General features: G+C 41.0%; 1 protein-coding gene across 3 annotated transcripts; it reads left to right on the top strand.

Annotated features, from left to right (window-relative positions):
- The first annotated feature begins 1,329 nt into the window (after positions 1 to 1,329).
- pkig (protein kinase (cAMP-dependent, catalytic) inhibitor gamma) lies at positions 1,330 to 25,789 on the top strand. Of its 3 annotated transcripts, XM_037103171.1 has the most exons (4): positions 1,330 to 1,670; positions 12,615 to 12,673; positions 22,985 to 23,166; positions 24,809 to 25,789. In XM_037103171.1, exons 3-4 carry the CDS (start codon positions 23,013 to 23,015, stop codon positions 24,889 to 24,891), a joined length of 237 nt encoding a protein of 78 aa, XP_036959066.1. In that variant the 5' UTR covers positions 1,330 to 1,670; positions 12,615 to 12,673; positions 22,985 to 23,012; the 3' UTR covers positions 24,892 to 25,789. The 3 variants fall into 3 exon arrangements, with proteins under 3 accessions (XP_036959066.1, XP_036959065.1, XP_036959067.1); XM_037103170.1 differs by lacking the exon at positions 12,615 to 12,673 and having other exon boundaries at positions 1,340 to 1,670; XM_037103172.1 differs by lacking the exons at positions 1,330 to 1,670; positions 12,615 to 12,673 and adding an exon at positions 17,857 to 18,004.
- The last annotated feature ends 572 nt before the right edge of the window (positions 25,790 to 26,361 follow it).

The raw sequence follows: 26,361 nt of genomic DNA, 5'->3' as shown, positions 1-26,361 counted from the left end.
GTAACAAGTTGCTGTCAGAGTAAGCTGACAGAATGAAGAATGACGTCTTAAAATGAGACTAAACATAATGTGAATGAAACTAAAACATGACCATATCCATGAACCTTTGTGCCTGAGTCACGACATAGATTTTCATAAGCAGTGGTGAGTGTTTAATGATGTGTTCACCACCAATGATGTGAGTTTGACAGCGGGGAAATTTGTGTTTATTCGTGTTACTCAAAGAAGTGTTTATTCTCCCTAATATTCTCCATTAGCTGCTTTACATTCAGGTCAATGACTGAACTCAGAGCTCACTTAAGACTTTCAGTTCTCTCTTTACTTTCCCCTGTCTCCTCTCTGAAATGTTACATTCATGAAGTAAGGTAAAGTTCTCCTCCATTCAGCAGTCAACACTGAAATACATTAACATCCGACAATGAGGGTCACCTCTGTGGATCGCTGCTGCAGTCAGGTTAATAAATAGGAGTGAAGAAATATCTTTTTTTTAAATCCTGAAAGTTAAAAAGTAATTTCAAAGCTCTCAGTAAACATCTCTGGATCATAATGTTTATATTGCCGAAAATAAGCTCTGTGGCAAACACAAGGTTATGATACTTCCCAGATGAACGTCTCTTTTGTGATTTGCGTAGCTTAGCTAAAGTAGCTAGCTTTAGGGCTAATGTTAGGACAGACTATATTGTGGTTGCATGACTTAAACCACCACTAAGCATCTTAGCATCGTTAAAGTTTGAATAATTTGGAACCAAAGTCGGCCTGTATAGACGGACTGGTGAGTAGATGTGTTCACTGTGCTGATGTTTAATGTCCGTGACAACTTCTGTAGTCCTGCTTAGCCAATACCTAGCCACATAAGCGCTTTATAATTCAATTTTGGGATATTTTATGATGTATCTTCCACCATAGAACAACATGTGTAAATATCATAGGACCTTATTTTGGGCATTTGACTGAAAACACATTCAGAAAACCCACTGACTTTGAGAAAGGGAACGGAACTCTGTGCTTTACGACTACAAAGAGTGCCCCTTAAATACTGTGAAAAAAAAAATGTGCTAACATGTGGGTTTGCCCTCTACCACCACATCATATGGTCCAGCCCTGTGCAGATAAAACAAGCATCCTAAAAATATGAACATAAGAAACATCTGGGGGGGTTCCCTGCGAGGAAATCTCATCAGTTGGGGTGTCTGGTGGTTTGATGTACGACTAAATAAAGCTGCAGTGACATGAAAGCTACAGTGAATCATCCTAAAAAAAAAAAAAAAAAAAACCCTAAGTGTCTGATCCTGGGAGTGCAGTGTGGTGTTGGCTCCAGCCCACAGAGGAGTGGGAGCCTCCACAGTCGCTCTCTGATTGGCTCTCACTCAGCTAACTCCATTTTGGAAAACAGCTGTTTGAAGACACAACCTTTTTCTCGTTGTTGTCCGGCGGTATCTCGAGATAAAAACCAACAAAAACATAGCCAGGCATTCAACTCACACTTATTCAGCAAGGAAAGGGGGGGTTCTTTATTATTTTTTACCCCTCCACAGCAGCAAGCCCCGCGTCGGTTTCTGTCCGATTCGGCGTGCTGCGTTTTTGTCCGACCGCCAGGAAAACTTAACTGAGGATCCATGGTGTTAAATTTCCATTGTAACAAGTGGATAAGAGGAGGCGACCCGACCAAGGTTAGTGGCGGTCTTTTCTACTAAGAACAAAACAACAACGATGGTTTTGCTTTGAATGTACCTACTTGGAAGAAAAAAAAATGGTGTGGTCAGATAAACCGCAGGCAGCTGCAGAGTCACGAAGCGACGGTTTGTATATGATTTTTAATGAGGCATTTTTCCAGCCAGCACACCGACTAACGTTCTAACGTTCGACAATACATCTTTGTGCGCAGAGCCGTTAGAGTCCAACTGTACGCACACCGCATCTGTCCAACGGCTGAAATTAACGTCCCGGTGTCAGCTTATGTTCAATTTCATTATGAATGTCAATGGTATTCACGTTTTTTTTTATTGTCTCCCTCGAGTGGCATTCAAGTGTGTGACCATAATGCTAGTCGTCTATGTGTGTGTGTGTGTGTGTGTGTGTCTGTGTGTGTTCAGTTTGAAGGACTGGCATGCACGTTCTTCCCACACATTAGCTGCTGCATTCAGGGTAGCTAATGACAGCCTGGATAGCTTTTTGAAAAGCTCCCGTCGACTGTGTCTTTTCTTTTTTTTTGCTCTGTCAATGCACCCAAGCAAGCCAGCCAACCTTCTCCCCCTCCCTCTCCCTTTCCCTCCCCCCCTTTCCTCCCTCCTCCTCTGTAAACACAAATCAACTTCATCCTTTAAATTTCCTAACTCGATAGAATAACAACGATGACAGCTGGGTTTAATGCAATAATCTGCCTGCTGAGAGACAAATGGACATGTCAGCGCAGTCCTGGAGGCGAGTCTTGTAAGATGACAAGGCTGGATGGAGATCGGAGATTCAGCAGCAGGGCTGGTGGTGGTGGTGGGGGGCAGCCTGGGACCCCCCACTTTGCATGAGTGTTGCTGGGCAGGAGCCAGCGTTACTGGGCATGGGGACTGGCGAAGATAAATACTGGCCTCTTGCCTGCTGGTGGTAGTTTGCTTCACTGTCATCTGGCTGGCTGACTGTGACAGAAACAGTCTTCTCCCTGAGCTCTGTTCGTGGTAACATGTAATCTAGGTACTTAGGATACACCAACAATCTTGATTATATTGAAGTGGCACAGCTTGGGAGTGTTGCAACACTACAGCCAGCCTTATTTTAGACCAGTGTCAGCAAACAAAGCTGTATTGTGACATGCCCTTACAGGGATAAGCTTGATGAAATGAGGGTGGAACTAAGAAATGCACAAATGTTGGCACGTAACCTTTCCGCAAACCACTGATAGGTTTGCATTCGTAAACATGTTCAGATGATTGTTAAACTGCTTCACATCTATAATGATGGACTATGGCGAGTCTACATTCTACATGGCGTTTTTAATGAGCCCTCCGGAGACCTCCAGCTGTGTTTGTGGTGACAAAACTGATATTTTTGATGGGAAGTTAAGACATCTCCTGCTGTATTTGTGGCGACAAAATTTGGTGTTTTTAACAAGTCCTCAGGACAGTTTCCAGCCATGTTTGTGGTGACAAAATTTTTTTTTCTTTTGGCAAGAAGTTGGGACATCTCCGGCCGTGTTAATGGCAGAAATGTACATGGCAACATTTATTCTGGTGAGTGGGCTGGAAGCTGTTGCACTTTAAATTCTACATTATGAAAAGTACAGCAAGGATTTTTCTGTCTGATTTCTTTATTAATTGATGAATTAGAGATGATTGGGGAAAAATGGCCATCACAGTTTCCTTTAGCCCATGGCGATGATATCAAATTGCTTGTTTTGTCTTGACCAACTCTCCAAATCGTGAAGGTATTCAGTAGAGCCTGAATGATATTTGACCGATTTTTGGGCCTGCACTGATTTAATGAAGTAAAAATAAAATACATTTATCAGCCGACACACATGTTATTTGCAGCAGACACTACGATGTGGTTATCAAGCACTGAGAGCTAGATCTATGTAATGGAGGCAGGATATTTTACGGTCTAACAATAAACCTTTATTGTCTAGAATGACGTCAGTGCAAATAAATGGTAGACCTTACCTGCAGTTTGGTAATTAGAAATTACGAGGCATAGTTTTCTGCATTATAATCTAAGAAATAAAATCAACGCTGTTACTGCCAATACAGCGGTTCATCGGTACGATTCATCTAAAATAATTCAAAGTTTTTAGAAGAAATTTTACATTGCCAACTATGAATATCACATTGCCTCATAGGACTTTATAATCTGTACAGCGAGTGACATCGTCTGTCCTTAGACCCTCGATTCCCTCGAATTAGGGAAAACTTGCCTGAAAAATAATTGCAACAATTATCAAAACAGTTGCAGTGTGTTTGGACCGATCATTTCATCTAGTGTAATATGTTCAACAAAAACAACATGCACCTCATGTTTGCATGTTTTCCCACAAGCTCCAGCTGGAGGTAAATCTGTCTGGCTGCACTTCAAATGATGACATCATTCTTAGAGAAAATGTTCTTATTGAAGAGCATAGGATTGGTGGCTAAATCACATTGCATAGGAGATTAAGCCACCTGAAGAATATCTGATTAAATTTAGTGTGATCTCTGCACTCTCACGTCAAATATGTCCTTCTATGGAATAGCTCTTTACTGCGTCGTCTCCCCTCTTTGTACCAGCGAACCAAACATGGTCTGTTATCCTTCAAAATGGCCAGTGGGGGGGTGGAAGGCCGCCAGATCAGAGAGCGCAGTGATGCAAGAAAACCCCAGCTACTAGAGACACACATGCTCTGCTGACCTTGGACAGAACCCTGCAAAACCTTCCCTCCTGTGTTTCACTCATATTGACTGAACCTAAACAAGTCTGCAGACAAAAATAGGACAACCACTTCCCATTGAGAATACATGTATTGGCTGTTATGAAGGATCATCCTCAGGGGCCTTTGTGCGTTCTGCCTCTTCTAATCTGTGACACCGGTTATTCAGAAAGCGGCCAGATCATGAGTAATCAGGTCATGCTCGTACAGTTCTGATTATCTGCAGTGCTGCATGACCAACACTCTTACCAACACTGTTCTCCTCCAACTCCTTCGGTAAATAGATGTCATATCTGCGCCTGCTGAGAGCTGCCAACAATAACATGATTACCCTGAGAACATTCGGACCCTTATGTCCCTGAAGAGCCCGCATTAAATATACACGACGGGGCTAAGACGGTTACGGTGTGGTTGTTTCTGTCAGTTGTTTTTTCGTAAGTGGTCATCAGATATTTCTTTTTCCCCTGCCAGGCAGCTTTTTCTCCTTCTTCCACTTTTAGTCTGTCTGAAGGTTAAATGAGCTCTCCTTGATACGCTGTAATACACATAGGTTATTTCATTCCCAGTTTGAAAATACGGCCCTTAAGGGGTGGACAATATGGCCTAAAATTAAGATTCCGTTTTTTGTTTTTCACTGTAAGGGAGCCTATAAAAGAAAAAAAGAATGTTTTTATTGGCTTCAAATAGGAATACAAATGAGGACATGTCGGCCTCCACTTGTTTTGGTATGATGGAGTAGCCTGCCCCGTGATGTAGGATTACAGAAATACTACTGAATGGATTTCCACGAAATTTGGATGGAAGAAAAATCCCATTAACCTTTGGTTAGGGACAAATCCAGGAATATTTTTCTCACTCTCTTTAACATTGTGCGATAGGGCATCTGCAACACTTTTTGTTTATTCTTAGGAAATAATACCTGTATCTTGATATAAAAAATAGGCATAGTTAGGTGGCTGGTAACAATGAGAGAGAACAAATGGAATTCTTTCTCAGATTTAGACAATGGGTAGGATTAACGCATCTGAACAGAAAACCCCAGCTACTAGAGATATTTGTAGAAAACCCAAAGAGTATGTCAGTACAACAGTCAGTGTACCGTGGCGCTTTTCTTTCAAGTATGAAGTTACCAAAGTTTGCGTTGCAGTGTGAAGTTCTTCAAAGAGCACTGTGACAAAAGAATGTACAACATGGAACCTTCTACTCTGGTTATTTAATGGACTTCAGAAGAGGATAAATGTTCACACAATTTGTCTTGATAGTCCCTGAATTCTAAATACTCCCGACATTGTTTCAGTCTGCTACAACAGATGGAAAAGGGCAAAACCTACAGGTTCCAAGCTTGACAGTGATCCACCAGGGAGTTTGAATTTGTGCATCCTGCTTTAATGTGGCTGACCCTCGATGAGAAAACAGTGCACAGTAAAATGGTTTGCGCACACACAAAAGACTTCTCCAGTTGTTTTTGCGGATGGTGGGAGTAGATGAAGATGTTTGTGACAGCCTTGTGGACAACAACAGAGAAACTTGGGTTTGTACCTTCCACGTGGATTCGGTGTTAGTGAGGACATGTTTGGCCATTTCTCTGCATGTTTTCAAAGCCTCAGTGAAGCACATTATTTTTGATTTCTTAAAACATTCATAACAGCAATTAGTTATTTTGAATATTCATGACGTAACAGGACCTGACACTGATGACGGTAATGAAACCGGTAAACTGCCCACCCCTACTGGCCTTTCATGGGAATCTGAGGGATTCAAAGCTTTTCTGCAACAAGGGCAAGACATTACATACTTCGGTTAAAAATAGAATTCTATTCTCAGAATTGTTTCGAGTGTCTTTTAGATTTCTTTGAGATTATGTCCACAATCCATCACTTGCCTGAGACCTCGACATGATAAAGACTTTAGGGCTCAGAAAATAACAGGCTGTGTCCGGAGCAATGCAGCAGGGTTTTTGGAAGTGTGTGAACACGGTACTCAGGGTCTATTTTTGTATGCGTCCCTCTGTGTAATCATGGGTTTAATGTGTACATATTTTGTGAAGAGGGATTTGTCGGTTCAACTGCGTCGACCTCTAACCACAGTCTTTGCCCTGTGTGCAGAGGAGTTAAGCTCCTCTGTTTATAGCTCTCGGACTTCCCCATGAGGAGAAAATGAGTGCCGTCACCCCAGCTTTTAATGTCTCATCATGTACCAGACAGAGTAGGCTTTCCGATGCACAAAGACAGCGTCAGACAATGCAAGAGTCTCAGGATGATAAGAAAGAAACAATTATTTACTCCATAAATTCAAGTCTCAGATTGGTATTTTCATTGTATAACGAATAATGAAAGGTGGATACGAACATAATTGGATTTTATTGTGAGCAATTTTGTCCTTTTATTTTATCGTTTTATTGTCTTGGTTTTAAGTTACTGTTATCCCTAATGTGAAGCATTTTGCAAAGACTGTTTTGATAACATCAGAAGCACTGTCAAGTACACCACCGATTGTCTCGCTCATCTGTAACATCAATAACGACTCGCATGTAACCCGCCACCTGCGATGGCTTGCAGGTACATTTAATGTAATAATGATGCAGCTGCTATGAATAGCCACAGCCATGGGTGATGGTCGTGTGTAATTATAGCTGCTCTGGCATTGTTAGATGAGATGTGCAGATGTGGCACAGTTGGTGAAATCGCACTTCTTCCCTGCCTCTTTTAATTGACACTTCGAACAAGTGGTGAGGAAGGTTTAAGTGTTGATATGAAAACAGGTGATTATTAAGGCCATGGTTGCACCTGTTATGGCTCGAGGTGTGTCGTTCTACTGGTTTTACTTCTTAAATCATTAATGCATTCAGTGCCTGGAAACCAAATCTACAGAGGACAGACTACGTTAAATTATTGTTGATCTATGGATTAAAACAGTGAAAAAAGATAATAAATTCTATCTATCTATCTCACACTCAGACAGACACAGACATAGATGGACAGTGTTTTTAGCAGCAAAAACATGAGTGCTTGTGCGATACAGGCTGACAGAAAAGTATAGAATAGTCAGAAATGTTTCTTTTGACCTTTTTGTATGCAGTGAAACTGGGTCAGCATAAAAATACTCCGACCACTCAGCGTACAAACTGACCACAGCGTCTGCAGCTTCTAACTCAGTATGCTCACAGGGAAGGAGTGTGTCGAATTTAAGACTTTTAATTTTTGTCTTGGAGTATCGCTTAAATTTCTGGTGGATTTAATTCCATCTGCACAGGAATTGGTGTACTGACCCAGCCCATTTAAATGGTTTTGTCCAAAGTCCTGCTCTAGACATGGCAACCATTATGGTGGGAGAGGCTGCAACTGCCAACAACCCTGCAAACACTAATTAAACACTAAGTAGCTACAAAAAATAGACTGATATTACAAATCCATTAGTTATTGCTCCATTTAAGAGACCCAAATCTATTTCCTGATGCATTTCCTCTTCCTACTAATTGACACTATTTGGCGATGTTGCTCTGGAACGCGACCACACATCTGTTTTTCGGCGTTAAGCCGTTTGTTTTAATGCAGTTACACCCTCCTTTTTTCTGCTGGATTGTGCCCACAGCATCTGCATACATTACACAGATAAGGTTGAGATGTTGAATAAACACAGTTTGAATCTATTTGGTAATAGAATTTTTAATCAAGCCTTATTATGTAAATGGATTCTCATCCCTGTGAATTGGTTTGGAAGTAAAATAGACACGTCCTCTTCCAGTGAAAGGTGATTTGATGAGAATCTCTCCTCATGAAAAAAAAATCAGGTTTAATTATTTTAGATGGCGGAGCCCATTTCAAATTCCATGTGATGCGAGTGAAGTGAGAAAAATCGTGGAACTTTAAAAGTGACGTGAGAGAAAAATGTTTGAGGTTAAAAGGAACAACATGACCTTCAGTGTTTGATGGGAAAATCAAGCTGTAGGCTTGTGATCCGCTTTATGCTTCCATTTGATCCACTTTGGGAATTCTCAGGCGCGCTTTGCTTTAAAATATTCAATTGTTTTTCTGTTTTCATCTGAATCCCAGAGGACAGGAAACAGTTAGCTCTGTTGACAAGAGGCTCGTCACAGGAACCACAGAGAAAATCATTGACTGTCATTAAAATTCACTTGACAGTGATACAATAAAAGTGTATCCCAATTCACATTCTGCTGCTAGAGGAAATTAAATGAGATAATTAATTAATAATTAATTACTCTTAATTGAGACAAATAAATTGCTATTGTTTCAGGGCTTGTAGGTAAATTCTGCATGATGACTGAATGGTGTTTGACTGGCTTTACTCAGTTTTTTAACAAGACAGGGATTTCTCAAATTAAGCTCTTATAACTTCTAATTTAAAGTATATTTCACGTATTTGCCATGTTTACTTTTTAAAATTCACAATGAAGACAAGACATTGATGACCATTTACCACCCCATATATCACCACCACCATTTTAATTGACCAACCAGTCACTGCTTCTAGCTTCTCAGTATGAGGCTTTTACGGTCACACATCGACGATTGCAGGCAAATGACCATCGCCTGGTTGTGCTGAGTGTGGGCAGTGCAGGATGTAAAACTCACTGAAGGAAGGGGTCAACCACAAACACCTCTATGCTATTGGCTGTGGCTGCAACTACATCGGTTAAAGTTCATCAATATTAAACTCCACACATAGTTCTTTTTTGCAATTTTTTTATTCATTTCGAATAAGTTGCATTTATATTGTGTTGATCTAATCTACCCACAACTCCTGGCTCAGGCTAGCACATCCCACATTCACCTGTTCATTCAGTGATGACAGAAGCTGCCATGCAAGATGCTGACCGGCAAATCGAACCATTGACCTTCTGATTAGTAAAATGACCTGCTCAGCTTCCTGAACTATTGCTGTTAAATGATTTATTGAGAAAATATTCAGCAGATCAGTGAAAGATAATTGATAATCTGCAGCCCAAATGTAATGTAGTATCTTCACCACGACCAGCTTTTACATCAATGGGTGAGTGTTAACAGTTTCTGCAGTACTTGGATACTTTGAGTACATTTGTCCTTTTCTTTGGTACTTCTGTATTAAATGAAGGACGATTTCTTGTAACAGAGCATTTTTAAATTATTACATTTGTACTTTTACTCGAGTAAAGGATCTGAATTGTCCCTCCACTGCTGTTGACTGCATTAGCATCAGAGTATGTTAGAAAAGGTTGCGTCCTGTACACCAACATGAAGGATGGTTTCATTATCTAGGTCTAGAGGAAAGTGCAGCAATTGCCACTGCTCATTTTTGTGTTTGCTCATGAGGAGGTTACGTGCAGCATGAGCACTCTTTATCCCCGTCAACTCAGCAAATCGAATCACATGACGCCCACATCCTCCTGGACTTGTGGGAGAAAAGTGTGATGATGCAGCCGAGTGGAATTACTTGGCAAACCTCGGACACAAAGTGGCCGGCAGTATAGGTGAGCAGAGCAATTTTAGATCTATTTCAAATGCGGCAAAAGCAGCAGAAATGGCTGAAGTAATCACATCTGTAGCTTTGGAAGCGAGCAATTGTAGTTGCAAATTCAATTGCGTATGATGGGAGAGTTGAGGGTTAAATCCCTCCAACAGGTGGTGCAGAGACGTCACCTGCAACCAAATCAGATACTGTGTTTCATATTACAGTTGGCTAAATGTTTGTGCAAGCAGCCTATCCGAGGAGGATGTCTTATATTTTCTCAAGTTCTCAAAAAAATGTAATGAAAACATTGGAGCCAGTGGGGGATATTTCCTTATTTAGAAATCACAATAAACATGCATGCATTCCTTCCCTGCACCTCTCCTCCTCCTCCCCCGGTTTGCTCATCCTCATGCTTCTGTGTTTTCCTTGTCCTCAGCTGCTTTTCTCCCTTTCCTTATCAGCCTTCTCTCCACACCTCCTTCTCGCCATCATCCCATCTTTTCTCCTATCCCCACATCTCACCCTTGTCCCCGCTTCGTCCTCCTCCTCATCAACCCAAGGGTCTTGCTCAGCCTCCAGTGTGTGCACAGAGAGCCTGGGAAAAGATAGGGCATAAACAACACAGCAAACAAACCACCTGCTTCCTGCCGAGGTCTCGTGTTGTTAAATGTGTGGACAGAAATAGAAGCGGGCAACCTTGCAGTAGAATTAGAACAGATAGAACGGACAGTGGGAGGAAAATCACAGAACAGCAAAGCACTTATCCTCGGCACATCAAGCTCTGCAGCAATTGATGTAGAAACCAAAGCATGGTGACACCCGAGGACGTCAGGGATTCAAAAGACGACTAGAGATTGATTAATCACTTGACACTTGATTAATCTAATTATTCTATACATCTGTTATATCTATACATATATGTGTGTGATTTATTTTTTCTGATTGTAAACAAATATTGGTCAAGCAATCTGAAGAGGTCACTTTTGGATTCAAGATATTGTGATTATGATTTTTTTTTTTTTTTACAATGTTCGGACCATTTTAGATTTAAAAAAAAAAAAAAATGCAAATCATGACATTTGAGGATCAATTCCTTCTTGTAATGATGGATTACCTAAACTATTATTTTCTGTTGATCGATACATCTTCTAGTAGTTACTTTAACCTATTAACGCATTAAATTACATACTTGGCAGCTATTAAAATGTTGGAACCAGGCCGAAGTTAACTTCTGGGTTAGTCTACAAAAATATTTCATCCCTGCAGCACTCTATATAGAGGTCAGCACAAATGGTCCAGGTCATGTACATGTATCGTTGAATTCATAAGATAAGTACATAAGATAAGATACTAATGGCTCTGAAGTCCTTAAGAGAGAAGAAACTTACTAATCAATAATACGAACAGTTGTAAGTTGTTGCCATAAACACACATTCCCAGAGAATTTTTGGCAGGAGTGTTTCATTGATTTACTATCAAGACTGATGAAATCTCAAAAATTAGACATATCAATTGATTGACTAATTTCAGCTGTATTTAAGCTGTACAAGCACATTATAGGTCCTATGACATGAACACTTTTTCTTATCAAAGAAGTTGATAAAGTAAAGCAAATGTATGTCAGGAGACAGACTGCAACTAGTGATTATTTCATTACTGAATGTTCTACTGATTAAGTTCAAGATTAATCAATCTATAAGATTAATAAAATGGTAGTTACATTTTCCCAGGGCACAAGTGATCTATTTAAACTGATGGCTTTTGCCATACAAGTAGAAGATCCTGTCCATCATAATTTCCCAGCGAGCAACTGACATCTTCCAAAGACTTTTAATTACAATGATATCAAACAGGAAAATGGGGTGAATTATATTATTTAAAGGGAGCTTGGAAAATGACTGAGAAGATGAAATGGTTATCAAAATGAAGTCATTTACACTAATCGACTGATCCTCTCAGCTCTAATTAAAATGATGGAAGCACAATATTAATGTAGTGACGTTTCCAACTAAAAGTTAATGAAATAAACTGTGAAGAATAGACATAAAATAGAAGTGGTTTTATGAGTGTTTTGGCTCCTTCACTGCTTTTCCAGACACACAGAGGAGTCACCCAGATCTAAATATTTTCAACTTGGATCTAGCACCTTAAAAAAAAAAAATAGAAATACCAAGCTCACATCCTGAACTTACAAATCCCCTTAAGGCTGCTTTAGACAGCTGTAAATTACTCTGGCTTTTAAAGTAAACAAGAGAACAACTTTTCAGAGATGTTTGTCTCTGGGAGCATTAATCATGGCTCCCGGATTTAATCGTGAGAGATGGGAAACGTCTGTGTTATATGCTCGGTCGCAATGAAGTCTGTTTCTCACGACACATTTTGTTTTTGTAACAACACTGCCTGTGAAGAGTCTCGAGCATCATGAGACTCCGAACGAACAGTTGTGACGCCGTGCGGAAATGGGAGATGTGAGAATGTTGGGTTTTTTTTTGTTTTTTTTTTTCGGGGGTTGTAATCACGTCCTCATTTTGGAGACCAGTTGAAGCACCTGCTCCTGACTCAGCTATGAATCATGGTTGGTTGACGAGGCTCAGTCACACCCATCCTTTTCACACAAACACACACACACACACAAACACAAACCAGGGGATTCCCTATAGCTCGAGGCAGGGCATGCTGTTACTGTAGACTCAGTCTCATATGTCTGGCTCTCTGTCTGGCCACTCGTCTCAAGCGCCTGCACAGCATTGATCGATCACCGCTTATTTTGCAGGTTTTGGGCCACAGGGACGCTCACACAGGGGACACGGTGTTGTACATCTAACACCTCTGGTAATGTAGGCTTCGCTTACCTCCTAACATGGATATGGGATTCTGTGTGCGATCCTGTTACTTTGCTGTGGTTCTGTGTTGTGTGAATTTATGATGTGCTGGTTCTCTTGCCTCAAGAACTGGTATTGATTGGCCCAGCTGTTGCCAAGTGAGCTGTGCTAACAAAAGGGAACATGGTCTACAGTGGAGGTATTATGTGTCTCTTCTGTGTTGTTTATGATGCCCTCCTGCCATCTGTTTAACAGCTGAGGCGATTTAGTAGATTAACTGAATTACTTTAAGTGCACGTATCTGCAGTGGCGTTTTTTGGCTTCCTAGTTTGTGCTCGGTTAGTGTCACTGAGAACAGATCTGTCTTTGATTACACATAAATAAATGAATATGTTGTAAAAGATTTTCTTTTGTCAGCATGACTTTTCAGCTGCAATCGTCAGTGTGTGTATGAGGAATTTACTGGAAGTCATGAAAGACTTCCTATGAATTGGATGGTCATGTGATTGTGGTGTGGTCATTTGGGTGGAGTCACTTAGTTAGGTCATTTAACAACATAAAGGAAAAGTTGAAAACTGTGAAATTAGCTTTTTTTTTCATCTTATCAATGGATTTCTCGCTGGGATTTGGGTAGATTGACACCAGCCTTCATGTCTTCTTGCAGTTGCAGTCGACCAGTCGTCAATCCAGGAAGTTACTGCACTCGACCAAGAAATAGTCCAGCGTAACATGACAAGACTGAGGTTAGCCTCAGCCAGACAGTGTATAAAGTAGCAGAAACTGGAAATATTGGAGTAAAGTACCTCAAAATTGTACTTGTGCAGTGCTTGAGTCCCTGGATTTAGGGTGAGTCTTGGCCCAGAATAGACCCCATTAACTTCTGGTGTGGATATGAAAGAATCAAAAGACAAGGCTGTCATTTGTACCTCCATATAGGCTACGGACATGGACGGATTATGAAACAGCTGGCCTCTGGACACAGACATGTAAAGGACCCTTTTATCCCTCCTACATCGCAGCAAGACACCCAGAGTCTTTGTAACCATTTTGTGTTTATTCATGCTTGTTTATGTCTCTTTATGGTCATTTTAATGAGCCTTTGTTCTCATTTTGCGTCATTGTACTGGTTTTGTATTACTGTGTGGTTGATTTGTCTCTTAGTCATTCTGTTGACTAGACAAGAAATGTTGACAGTCGCGTCATACGGAGGCTGTAGTCCTGGGTCCAGGGCCCTGATTCTATACCTAGCGGGCCTGTTCAGTAGTCTTGCTAGGTTGTTCATTGCACTTTTATTATATGACCATTTTATCATTGCATTGTGCATTATATTAATGCTAAGGACATATCAATATGAATTTACTACACTTGTGCAGAGTGCTCTCTCTCGTGAATGGGCCATATATAAAAACACAGTTATGAGTAGCATTTACCCACTGAAAGCACAGATGAGCCAATAAACCTACACTGCTGCATGTATGACAAGTAGAATTAACAATTATTCCAGCTCATAAAGCTCCTTTAAACCACACCTTGCCATCTTTATTCTTCCATTTGAATACAGATTAAAGGAACAAGATCAAACATGCCAATTAGTGCATTCAACTCGCTAAAGGATTTTGTTAACTTTTGATGGAGCCAGGCTAGCTATATCTCCCTGCTTCCAGGCTTTATGCTAAGATAAGCTAACTGTGTGGCTACTTGCTGTAGCTTCATATCAAATGACCAGCCATGGGAGTGATATTGATCTACTAATGTAACTCTCAGCATGAAGGTGAATAAGAGAATTTCCCCACTGTTGAACTATTACTTTAGCTGTTGTTACAGTAATTGCCCTGCTAGATGGTTTATCCTGTACATTTATCAGGTGGTATTTATAAAGCAGGAACATTGACTTGACATGGCTTGCACACTTACATTTATTGAAAGATTAGTTTGCATCGCAGGCAGTATTGTTAAGTGCTCCCTTTCAAATCGTACCAGCCTTTCAGTGGATGTGGGAGATCACGGCTTCATCTTCCTCTCATCTTCCATCAGCTTTTCCCAAAGGTCCCATCCTCCGTTATCTGTATGCATCTTCTCGCTTTCATCATTACATACGCACCACATCGACTATGTATGCACAGCACAGCTATATGACAGATGAAGTTTCATAGTCCACAGAACAGCATTGCTGCATTGTCCTAAGCAACAGAAGTGGATGGGGACGGGTAATAAAACGTTGAAAAACAAACAACAGAGGAAAAACACATGAAATGGCTTCATACAGCTCGTCTGGTGCAGTCTAAGTCTCTAAAGCCCAAAGATCCCAAATTGATTTGCCTTGGCTGCAAGTGTTGGATGTCCCACAGTTTTCTCCTGTTGAACATCACAAGCTGTAGGTTCCTTCTTTATTTGTGTCCATTAAAACTCCCGTAGTTTGCTTAAGTCTATTATGTCTTTATTAGCCTGCTGTTAAAAGTGTGGGAGTGATTTGAGTTCAATTGTTGTTTTGATTATCAAATTAAAAACCCATCAAACATACATTTAAATCTTTTATCCAGTGCAGTGAGTGCAGAATTCAGCAGACCGGCGGCTGTTAACTTAATGCAGGGTGTGACCGTGTTCGCCTTGTATTAGCTTTATTTCACCATGACTTATGGATTTCTAGCCACAGTCAGTCAGCTGATGTATAATGGGTTTTCTGTGTACTGTTGAAGAGTCTTCACTGGTTAATTTCCGTGGTGATATGATGTGATCCTGTGACCTCGACAACTGATTGTCAATCGGAGGATAATGTCACTGTTTAACAGCAGCTCACCTGCCGCAATAATCCTGGTAACCCTGGAGAACAAAGTCAAGAAGACCTTCTGCAAAGACAGTGAGCCACACAGGTGGTCCGTGATGTTTATAATTGATTTGTCTGACCACCGAGGCTCATGTTGCTTTAGTAGCTCGCTGCATCTCTGACCTTCTAATCCCCCGAGAGAGCAGGTAGTCCGACTTTACTCTTGATGAAAACAACGAATGATTGGGCCTTATGTAACGCCATCAAAACTATAGAAAATGTACTCAGTTGGTTTTCATGTTCTTAAATAAATCACACAGTTGATTAATTTAGAATATAATCTGTGGATTAATCGATAATGAAGAATAATCAGTAGTCTCTGGGTTTGGTTTTATACACTTTCCTCTATTGTATGTGCTGTATGTATGAATGACATAAATAAAACTAGAAGTAGTAGTATTCACAGAAGTATGAGTAGTATAGTTGAGAAGTACATTTTGTATGTTCCTATTTACTCCTGTTTCAGGGTTTTGAAGTTTATTGTGAAATGGATAGTTTGTGTGTTATATTTTAGAATTCTTCAGATTACGGTAATTGAACTGCATCACAGTTGATTAGAGCTGAAATGATAGTAAACGGACAGAGAATTAAAATACAACTACTGGGAAGTTAATAGTTTCAGACTTTTTTTTAAAGTAAATATAGAAAACTTTTCTGGTTCCAGCTTCTTAAATATGAGGAGCAGCAATTTTTCTCTGTTTGATGTCATTAAAAATCTTTGTGTTTTGGACTTTGGACTCAGTCAAATCAAATATCATTCTCAAATCTGATCTTTGATTGACAGTCTGTCCCCACTGTTATTTGTAAGTGATCAGATCAGATCTGAGTGTCCATCAACCTTTCTGCAGCAGCCAGCAGACTGTCTATTTCAGCATCAGTCTATGTTGTTCTCTGTCTTCGCCTCCGTACTGCAGTGTGTATTTTGCCGTTGTGTAATTGCACTTCTTTCACTTTGGATTTCACGTCCTTGTGTGCCGTATTGCAAATGACACAATGCGGTTTGAGCTGCAAGAGTGTCCAGACAAGGGCTGCACGATTTAATTTTCGTCAGATGACACCAGCAACAAATAAGTCTCAAGCCCTGTACTGAAAACATAACTGATAATTTACATCTTTGAATTTTAAGAATTTCCTAACCTTTAGTCACCTGAGGGTAAGAAAGGCAGAGATGTGGTGAGAAAAGATGGAGGATTTGATATTCCATAGTAAAAATAAACATCTGCGTCAGCATGTTTCACACTCTAGTCTACACTGCATGGCCTGGTTTGACAACAGCATACTGCATTTGCTCTTCTTCTCCTTCTTCTTCTCTGTTTTTATTGGTGGTTGATTTGAGGGTGCTTTCTAACATATTGGAGCATGTAGATTTTCTCTTTTGTTAAGTCAGTGACGGCAATTTGACCATATTCATAGTTAGCTGTCAACATCAGAGGGCTTTTTCTTTTACGGTCTGTTTGGCACAAAGCCAATCACACGCATGTTTTTTTTCCACCTGCACTGATCACTCTGAATTGATCACTGAAGTGCTCCACATTGTGAAGTGAGAAACCTCAACTCTAGCTGCTCCTCTGTAGCCTGCCGAGATAAGCTGTCCAAGCCAGATTGATTTTTGATTTGGCTGGAGCTTTCTGAAGATGCAGCCCTGCCCGGACCTTTTGTTTTATTCATTAGTTCACTCAAGACTTCTCCACAGCATCTGATGCTAATAGCCTTGGTCAGGCTTCTTATCTCCTGTTCTACGGATGATTCATAATGCCTTCAGGCGTAGGAGCTCAGTACGCTCATTTAGGATGGCAATTACGTGAGTGTCAGTGATCATCCTTGGTATCTGTGCTCGGGGAAAAGGTGATGGAAAATTGCGTCGAATACCCAGTGTTATCAGTGATAATTCTGCATGTCTGACAGAGAAGATGGTGGCTTTTACTGCGTCTTAAAGGTAATCTTGAAACTTATAAGTGCAAGAGAGGGAGAGAAGAGGTGGTGAAAACCGCTTCTAAAGTGGAGGAGCTTTGTGTCTGATCGTCTCCTCAGCAGGAAAAGTTTTATCAGTGCTGCTGTTAATGGCTGACTGCTCAAGAGAAGTTGCAATATTCACTCTACCAGGGGAAATAAGAACTTCACACCCAGCCCCGGGTCCCTTAAGAAGAGGAAGGATATGGGGCAAATATATACAATAGAGTTGAATGGGCAGGGCTTTTATTTATTTATGAGAGGAAGGCTGGAGAGGAAGAACAATGCTAATCCCGACGAGGAAATACAGCTCCCTTGTGTTTGAAGTGGGCTCGTTGTCAACCAAAGCAGCTGCTGACATCATGTGAACAGACAGTGCCCAGACCACATTTGACGGGGGCTGAGAGGCAGCGAGCAGGAGGGCAAAGAGCCGAGGCACACAAGTGTTATGGTGCTGCTCTCGCTGTGTAACACTTAGCACTTGAGGGTGAATGGATGAGGACGGAGCAGCAGTCCGAGTCTGCTCGTAGTCAGCCGAGCGCAGATGAAGCACCTCTGAATACGTTGGTAAGAGGGTTGTTAACTCTATCTTTTAATGCATTGTTTGAAGAACAGCTGTGATAGCTTGGTTCTACTGATGAAAGCAGCCATTTCCTTCATTTGAATAGCACAAGGGATTTTATTAGAGCTGAAACCATTAGATTAATAATTGATTAAGTCATGTTTCAAGCAAAAATGCTAATAAACTCTGGTTACAGCTTGTTAAAAGTGATGATTTAATGCTTAACTCTGTCTTAAATCATTGTTGACTGAATATCTTTGGGTTTTTGGCTTTAGTCGGAGAAAACAAGACATTTGAAGATGTCACCTGAAATTCTGAGAGACTGTGATAGGCACAGTTTTACAGGTATAACTATTCCAATATCGATTAATCGGCTGGTTTCTTCATGAGTAATTGTTGAATTATTTTGTCCATGTAATGTCAGAAAATTGTGGAAAATGTCTGTTAAAAGCCCAATGAGACAACTTGAAATGTCTTGTTCTGTCGGGGCACGAGTCCAAAACCAAAAAGATATTCAGGTTATTATCATGTACCACATAAAAAAGCATTAAATCGTCACATTTGAGAAGCTGAAAGCAGCAAATGTTTGAGATTTTTGCTTTACCAAAAAATAGAGTAATAGATTATTTGAGAAGGCCTGATCGTTGCAGCTCTACATTATTTACTGATTTTTGACTTTTTATAGACTGAATAGTTAATTGAGAAAAAAGGGACAGATTAATCACTAATGAAGATGATACTTACTTTTGGGTGTATTTGAACTCTGTCACAACAAATTGAAATGCAGAGGATGAAAAATTGAGGGTTGAAATGGCCGGTGGAAAAGTTCAGTTGCCACGAGAGGCCGGTGAGACTCATGGAGGCTTTCTGCCTCGTCAATAAAAACAGCAGAATGAGTTGACAGACTAGAAATTGGCTTTGTTGCTGATTTGACATCCATTAGCGCCGTCTACACGACCAGTCTTTGTGTGGGTTATTGCAGATAATGTGAGTTTATTACACACAAATCAGCCTTAAAAGGCTCCAGCGGGATGGTAGTGAGCCTGCTTCTCTAATGGGCCCACTGTAAGTGGCTCTGCTGACTCATACTCGCCCTGGTGATCTCAAGGGCTTTTGTTCCTAATTTCTCCATGCCAAAACCTCTCCCGTTCCGTGTCACCTCGCCCAGTGTGGTCACTGCTCATGTTCAGACATGTCATAAAGTAAACCCTGCTCTGCTTTTGCTTTTATTCACCGTGAAGTTATGGTCCTTTTTGTGTAGATATGACACTGCAGCCTCTTCCCCCAGAATAGAGGATTTACCAGAATGTGAATTAGGACGTGTTCCTGAAATACCTTTTGTGGCGAGAGTCCCCACATTGGATACGGATCTGCACATATGGTGCAGAGCAGGAAGGGCAAACGGAGTTCAGCTCATGATCTGAGCTGCAGCCATTTCCCTTTGAGGATTGACTTGTTATTGTCTTGGGTGAAAATACACACCTGTGACATTTGTCTCGCTCTGTGTTTCTAGCTGCAGCTGTGTCGAGTTTCCCTGCATATACTCACCCCTCTGGCCTTTCACATAAAGACAGCCTTTTTATTTAACTGGGACGTGCACTTAGAGAGCGCTATAAGTCATGATTTCAGGAATGTGGTCATGAGATACTGTTTATGTGAGAAAGCTGTAAATGATGCAGTGCTGACATCATATTTGTAATAGGGCAGAGATATTACACTTGCAGTATGCCTTTAAGAGGACATACTGTATTGTACATACTGTATACCATCTAAAAAGTGACATGGAGGGATAAAAGTCAACACATTAGATAGTCCAACTAATACTTTGAGTCATTTATCATGCTAAACTCCCAAAGATTTGTAATCTCCAGCTTCTCAAATGTGGGAATATGCTGCTTTCTATGTTTCATATTGTATAATGGAAAAATTCTAGTTTTGGACCGTTTGAAAACAAATCCCTCTGGCTCTCGGAAACTGTAACAAATGTCACTATTTCCTGACATTTCAGTCCACAGACCAAACAATGAATAAAAAAAAATATCACTGTTCAATGCAACCCTATGTGGGGGCTATGATTACTCCTTTATTCAGCTCAATTGCCGTTAGTTCAGTCCCACAGAAGGTCATCAGTGTCGTTTTCAGATCCCGAGCTCCCAAACCACTTTACATGTTCATTTGCATTATACAAATCACAGCAGGTGAGCAACAACAACAACCAGCCCACTCTGCCAGCCGGCACAACAAAAACAAGTCCATCATCACAGTGTGGTTTGTGGATATCGGGGATAAAGTGATTTCTAAACTGCAGCCCCATTAAACTGCTTCTACCACAGCTGAGACCAGGCAGGCAGGCAGAGAAGAGTGTAAACATGTGCTGAAGAGCACAACATCACCACTAACACCACCATCATCATCTTCATCCCTCCATGGAAACCTGTTAATGATCTCATGGCAGGATTTGATCCACATGCGCGAGCAAGCCGACTAATTAAAACAAACAAATGGCAATTAGACGAGGTCCCACAAGCCACATAACAACTGGGCCAATGTAGTAGAAAAAGACAAACACAGCACTGCAGCAGACACACAGGCAGGTCTGGCTAATTGGTAGTAAGACTGAAAGAGTGCAGGTTTCATATCACGGAAGGTGCAATTTAAAGAATAATTTCATCCCAAAAATGATAATTCAGTGATTATCTTCTCACCCCCTTTCAGGTGGAAAGTCACAGGAGGTGTCAAAGTCGACTAAACATTTCTGGAGCTGCGCAGCAAAACAGTGTTGCAGCATTCTCCTAAACAACTGGAGTAGCTGGGAAATTGTTTTTGATAGTAAATACAACTGACTAAAAAAGAAGAAATGCAACTTAATAATAATGTCTGTGCTAAAAAAATAAGTAGTGGACTGTGTCTTTTGCTGGTTTGCACATTGTTATGGTCTGCTTTGAAAAGCAGATTAGTGTGAGTTGTCAGTCAGGATTCAACAGATAAGTTTGTTTTTTAAACCACAAAACTTAGTGGTAAAATTTTGAATAACACTGTCTGATAATGTTGTGGGAGGGACTCTGTAGGGACACTTCCTCACTCAGATAGAGAAAGGAAGCTGCATCAGAGTCAAAGTAGTGTGTTTTTTATTGTATATATTTCATACAAAAAATACTCATATGAACAGGCATTGAAAAAAAATTAAACGTAATTTAACCTGCTGATGAAATCGGTCTACTTTTCAGTAGAAGTAAAAATTGTGTTTCTTTAATTTCCTGTTCAATTATATGTCGACCACTAACTACAATTTAAGAGTTACATTTATTAGTATAACACAAACTTTTCACAGATACAAGATGTTTTCCTCAGGTTGTCCAGCACTCACGAGCAGTTAGTGAAAGCCTCAGTTGTTTGAACTTCAGCTTGTGTAAAAGGTAATACTGTAGGTGTAATTATGAACCTGTGAGACAGTGGCATCCCACGGTGATATGGCTCACTAATGACTGTACAGCCCGGCTATCTAGAAGCCAATCTAATCGAGGATCACACCACCATCTGCAGTCGGGAACACACAGTGGCTCTTGTGTTTGGATGAAGTACTCGGGGAAATGCCAGCAGCCCAGAACTCACTGACATTTCCTGAGGTACCGCTCTTACCTACAGGGGCTTAAAGATTGCCCTTTACTGGAAATTTCACATTCCCAAATAGCGCTGCCTACATCTGCGTGACTCGTGACCTCTCAGGGAATGACCCCCGCGGGTGCTTCCTCTTTGGCATGGATCACACACTCTGTACATAAGAGAAAGAAAACAATTGTGGGACCTTTTGAATGATCCTAAAAGAATGTGAGTGAAAGAGTTTGGGAACAGACTGGCCCCGGGTCAGCGTGTCGTAGCCGAGTCTGCCAGCTCGTTTTTATTCCTCCCTCACTCTCTCTCTTGTCTCCCTTCGAGACTCAGACCTCCTCCACGTTTCTGAGCTGAGCTGCTCAGCTGTTCTGTCGTAGATGAATAGTTGCATGATTTATCAGAGGGTATGTCTATATCTGTAATACAGTTTGTTGCGCTGCCCATGTCTGGACTGTTGGGGGGGGGCTGTCTTCAGGGACTGTTCACAGGAACAGCTGTGACGAAATTTGCAGTCTGGTACTAGGTTTCCTTCTGCTTTACTCTGCTGCAGACAAACGACTTCCCACTACTACTTTCTCATCTTTTCTCGTCTTTTTTCTTTTTCTTTTGTGGAGCAGTCTTATTTTTTGTCCTCTCCCCTCTGAGGATTTACCAGCTGTATGGTGTTTTAGAGTTTGGCAGGATCCATGACCTAGTTTAAAATGGACTGAGAACAGGAAACAGAAGAGGAATGAATGGCTAATGGGATCTCCACTTACTTTTTTGCTGGGGCTTTTTTCTGGCCCCACCTCTGCTCGTGCTTTGAATGGCTTCAAGCTCTTTTACTCTTGCTATCTGTATTGATCAGTGCTCTTTCCAGCCTTCTGTTTTTTTCTTTTTTTTTTTCTTTTTTCTAAATCCTTGCTGTGTAAGTACCCTTTTTAGAATTGAGAAATGGACTCCAGTAAAGGGCTAATGCAAGAGGAGAGATTTTCAGCAGGTTTTTGTTTTTCCTGATATAATTAGGACAAGCAATTAACACAGATGTCAGTAGTGTCATTAATCGCTGTGCGGAAATAGTAATAGAAATTATTAACACCTTCGTTCTTCCTTTTATTAAATCTCTCTCAGCTGCCGGCCTTTCAGTGTTTCTGAAGCGCTCCCTCTCTGCCTGCTCTCTCTGCTGTAGACATCCTCAGTTTCATCTTAAATAGCTCAGCACTGATTTTTTATATTTTTTATTTGGTCTCCAGCCAGTAATCCTGTGTGTCACGTTGATAAAGTAGAATTTCACAGGACACAGTGGTCCGTCCTCCCACGGGTCAGCAGGGTGATTTATTTGCTTCTTGCAACACCTCCGCAGCCGTCTGACTTCCTTCTCCTCCCTCTGGCAGGTGTAATGAGAGCGCTGGTCATGGACAGATGATGGACGTGGAGACGTCGTACTCAGACTTCATCAACTGTGATCGCACAGGCCGCAGGAACGCAGTTCCCGACATCACAGGGGAGGGGGAAGGAGCGGCCAGCACCAGTGAACTCACCAAAGACCTGGCGGAGATGGACCTGAAGGCAGCAGGTCAGTAAACCCACATCTGAATACTCATGAGAAGACAGGAAATGTGCATATATTTGTGCACAACAGACATTAAAGCCTGGGGCCAGTTTCACAGAGATATTTTAGACTAGTCTATGATGTTAAGCCAGTATACGTTTTGCACTTTGATGGTTTAATAAGATTATAAGTGTTTAGAGTATCCTGCTGAACATCAGGCTCCAGACATTGCATTTCCAACTTCTAAGGGTTAGTGGTGGAGATCTGCCCGTATGAAATGGTACCAACCATTCAAGACTCCATACGTGATCGGTTATCGTCAATAGTGTTTATGTAAACAGACGCAGCTGGACATTTCCAATATGCTGTCTCCAGCTGTGGGGATTTCTCTTGCCTAACTGTGACAGTCCCGCTATTATCACAATGCTGTTTGCCACCAATCTGATGGAGATGAAAAAGCACAAACGCTCAAAATTAGTTCACAACTTCACGCTATCAATTAAGAAATCCAACACAGAAAAAAAAACCTTGACCTGGCAACCTCTGTTCCTAACCTACCAGTCTGCGCTGATATTAGAGGAGTGGTTTTATGTCTATTAAACTAAACTAGTAGAAATTGTTGCTTGTTATAATGTAAAATATTTCGTTAAAATGACAGAATTCATCTGAAGTGAATCTGTGAAAAACCTCATTTGGAGGGCCATGTCACCCTAACACTTCCTCCTACCCCTCTGTGCCAACAAGGGATTGGGACGCTCTACTCTTAGAAGTGAACATGCAAAACAATTGTCTATCCGCCAAAGAAACTGGCCAGTGACTGAGCAGAAACACTGAGCTCTGCCATGTAAAAGTGCCACAGCAGCTCAGCGTTACTGCCGGTCCACACTGTTGCTGGGAGTTTTTGTATTGTTACGCTTTTTGCTGGGAAATTCCCTACTAAAATATCCTTAAACTGTTAAATTCTTCAACATTTTCTGCTGGCATGAACAAAGCTAATCGGTCTGGCGCGGATGCTCGATCAGCCACGTTTTCTATTTTGAACAAAGTTTTAATTTACCCAGAATTCATGCCAAATTGTTCCCAATGAAGATTGCTTTTTCTGTGAAATGAATGAATTTATACGTCAATCTTAAGTCTGACGTATGTTAATCGAACACTTAGAGTCAGTGTCTGTCTCTGTGAAGCCCGGATCCTGGACCTCAGCGCACCAGAACATCAAAATACCAAACAGGTGGTGTTTCTCAGCTGGAGTTGATTATGCTGCCTTGTTGCCCTCAGCGTTAAATGAGTCGTAACGGCAGCACAGTGACAGATAGCCTTTGCTTCCTCGCTGTCAGCAGAGTGTCAAGTTGTTAGGAGGAACATGTCTGAATATGACGCACATGGTCACAGTCTCACCATTGTGTATTGCATCATTGTCCTTGCTGACTTCCTTTTCAGTCAAAGACAAGTTTCCCATGAAATGATAACCACTTCGCTATAAATCAGACTAATTCAGCTGCAGTCTGGTGGGAAGACTCTCATCATGCTTGACATTGTGTTGCTACAGGAAGTTGTCGTTCCTTCCTCATGATTGTCATTATTTTTTTTCACTTTCTGGAGCAGCAGAATTATCACTGTTTAGGAGTGCTTCACAGATACATATATTTTTTTTTTGTTCCACCAGAAGGAGACCCGGGGGCCTCCCCAGCCCCCGAGGCAGAGGGCTCCACCAGCCAAGACGCCCAGGGAGGTGGAGGCCCGTCCTAAACCCAGCCAGAGACCGAAGGGGGGAGGGGGGGGAGGCAGAGCTGAGGAGTGGAAGCGAGTGAAAGTGGGGAGGCATGGAGAAAGGAAAGAGAGTGTATATTGGTTGTCCTGAATGGACACAAGGACACCTTCGCTCACTGCCGGCCTGTTTGGAGCTTCAGCGGCCCAAATGTACGCCTTTTCATTGGATCAGATTGTAACACGGGGAGCAGAACGGAGTAGAACTGACACCTGAGATTCTGCTCTCTCGCTTCATCCTCTGTTAGTCATTCATATTCCCGACGAGACAAGAAAGCACAGAAACTTTGAAATTGTTTGTGGAGAGGGACCGAGCTGAACAGAATTCATTTGTAACACTCGAAACATTGTTCTAATAATGAACAGTGTCGTGGAGGGAGTATTCATAATCATCTGTTTGTCATTTTCTTTTTTTATGTATGTGTATGTGTGTTTGTGACCCTCTTGTTCGAATTCATGGTTGAGTCTTTTCTTTTTTTTTAATTTTTAGTAACATAGTTGCCATTATACTGTCGTGTACGGACTTCATATTTATTGCTAAATGTTCAGTGATAACTTTGTGATAGCAATTTTCTTTGTGTAATAAAATACTTATGAATTACTGTAACATCTGTTTTTAATGTTTTCACGCGAAGCAATTTGCAGGTCTGTGTTGTACTGAACACAGGCAGGTAAAGCAGCTTCAGAAGTGCAGAGTTCCTGTCGACTAGAATTAATGAGTTCAGCGCTGAGTTCTTCCAGAGCCATAAATATTATTAAATGCAGCTATTGTGTACATTAGCATGGCTACAGGAAGCCAGTGCTTACATTTCTACCAAGCGTGGACGCCATGTTCCCATTTATCTCTCTGTACAATAAAGGAACAGAGGATGACAGAGCAGTTTATCTGTTAAGCTGTGTTTTCTTTTTCTGTAGCAGTCTTACTATAGATCCTCTTTAAAGGGGCACTGCGTAGTTTTGGAGAAGAACTTTAAAGTCAGATCTAGAAAAAAAAAAAATTCAAATAATAATGAGGTAATGATTCAAACTCAGAAATATTTGTATTTTCAGTAACTGAATGAACAAACTGTCAGAGGAAAATAAGAGGTGAAGCTAGAAATGTGGCAGGTTCAGGCAAATGCAAACAAGGTAAAACAGTATGATGAGGACAACGTCATACTGTTTTAAAAAATCAGTCAATGGAGCTCTTTCTCTTCAGTTTAAAAATCCGTCCCCTAAACTACACAGTGCACCTTATTAATAGCAATTAAAAAGCTCTGCATTAAGGTGACTTAAAGTTAAAATGAAGGTAAGTTACTGTAGATTATCAGCATAAAGAGACACACAAGTGTTTCAGTAATACCTTTTATTAGGCTTAAAGATGCTCAAAGTGTCATAAATGTGTCTGTTATAAATGCAGGTGCTTTGTTTATATTAAGTGAAATGAAATTTTTTTTTTTAAATAAATATATA

Source organism: Acanthopagrus latus, chromosome 7 (genome assembly GCF_904848185.1).
Source record: "Acanthopagrus latus isolate v.2019 chromosome 7, fAcaLat1.1, whole genome shotgun sequence".
Taxonomy (NCBI): Eukaryota; Metazoa; Chordata; class Actinopteri; order Spariformes; family Sparidae; genus Acanthopagrus; species Acanthopagrus latus.
This window is presented reverse-complemented; position numbering and strand designations above follow the sequence as displayed.

Bases quoted from the DNA above. Each gene is read 5' to 3' on its own strand.
- pkig (XM_037103171.1), top strand. From the start codon at position 23,013: ATGATGGACGTGGAGACGTCGTACTCAGACTTCATCAACTGTGATCGC. The intron at 23,167-24,808 runs GTCAGTAAACCC...TTGTTCCACCAG, and splicing joins GATGGACCTGAAGGCAGCAG to AAGGAGACCCGGGGGCCTCC.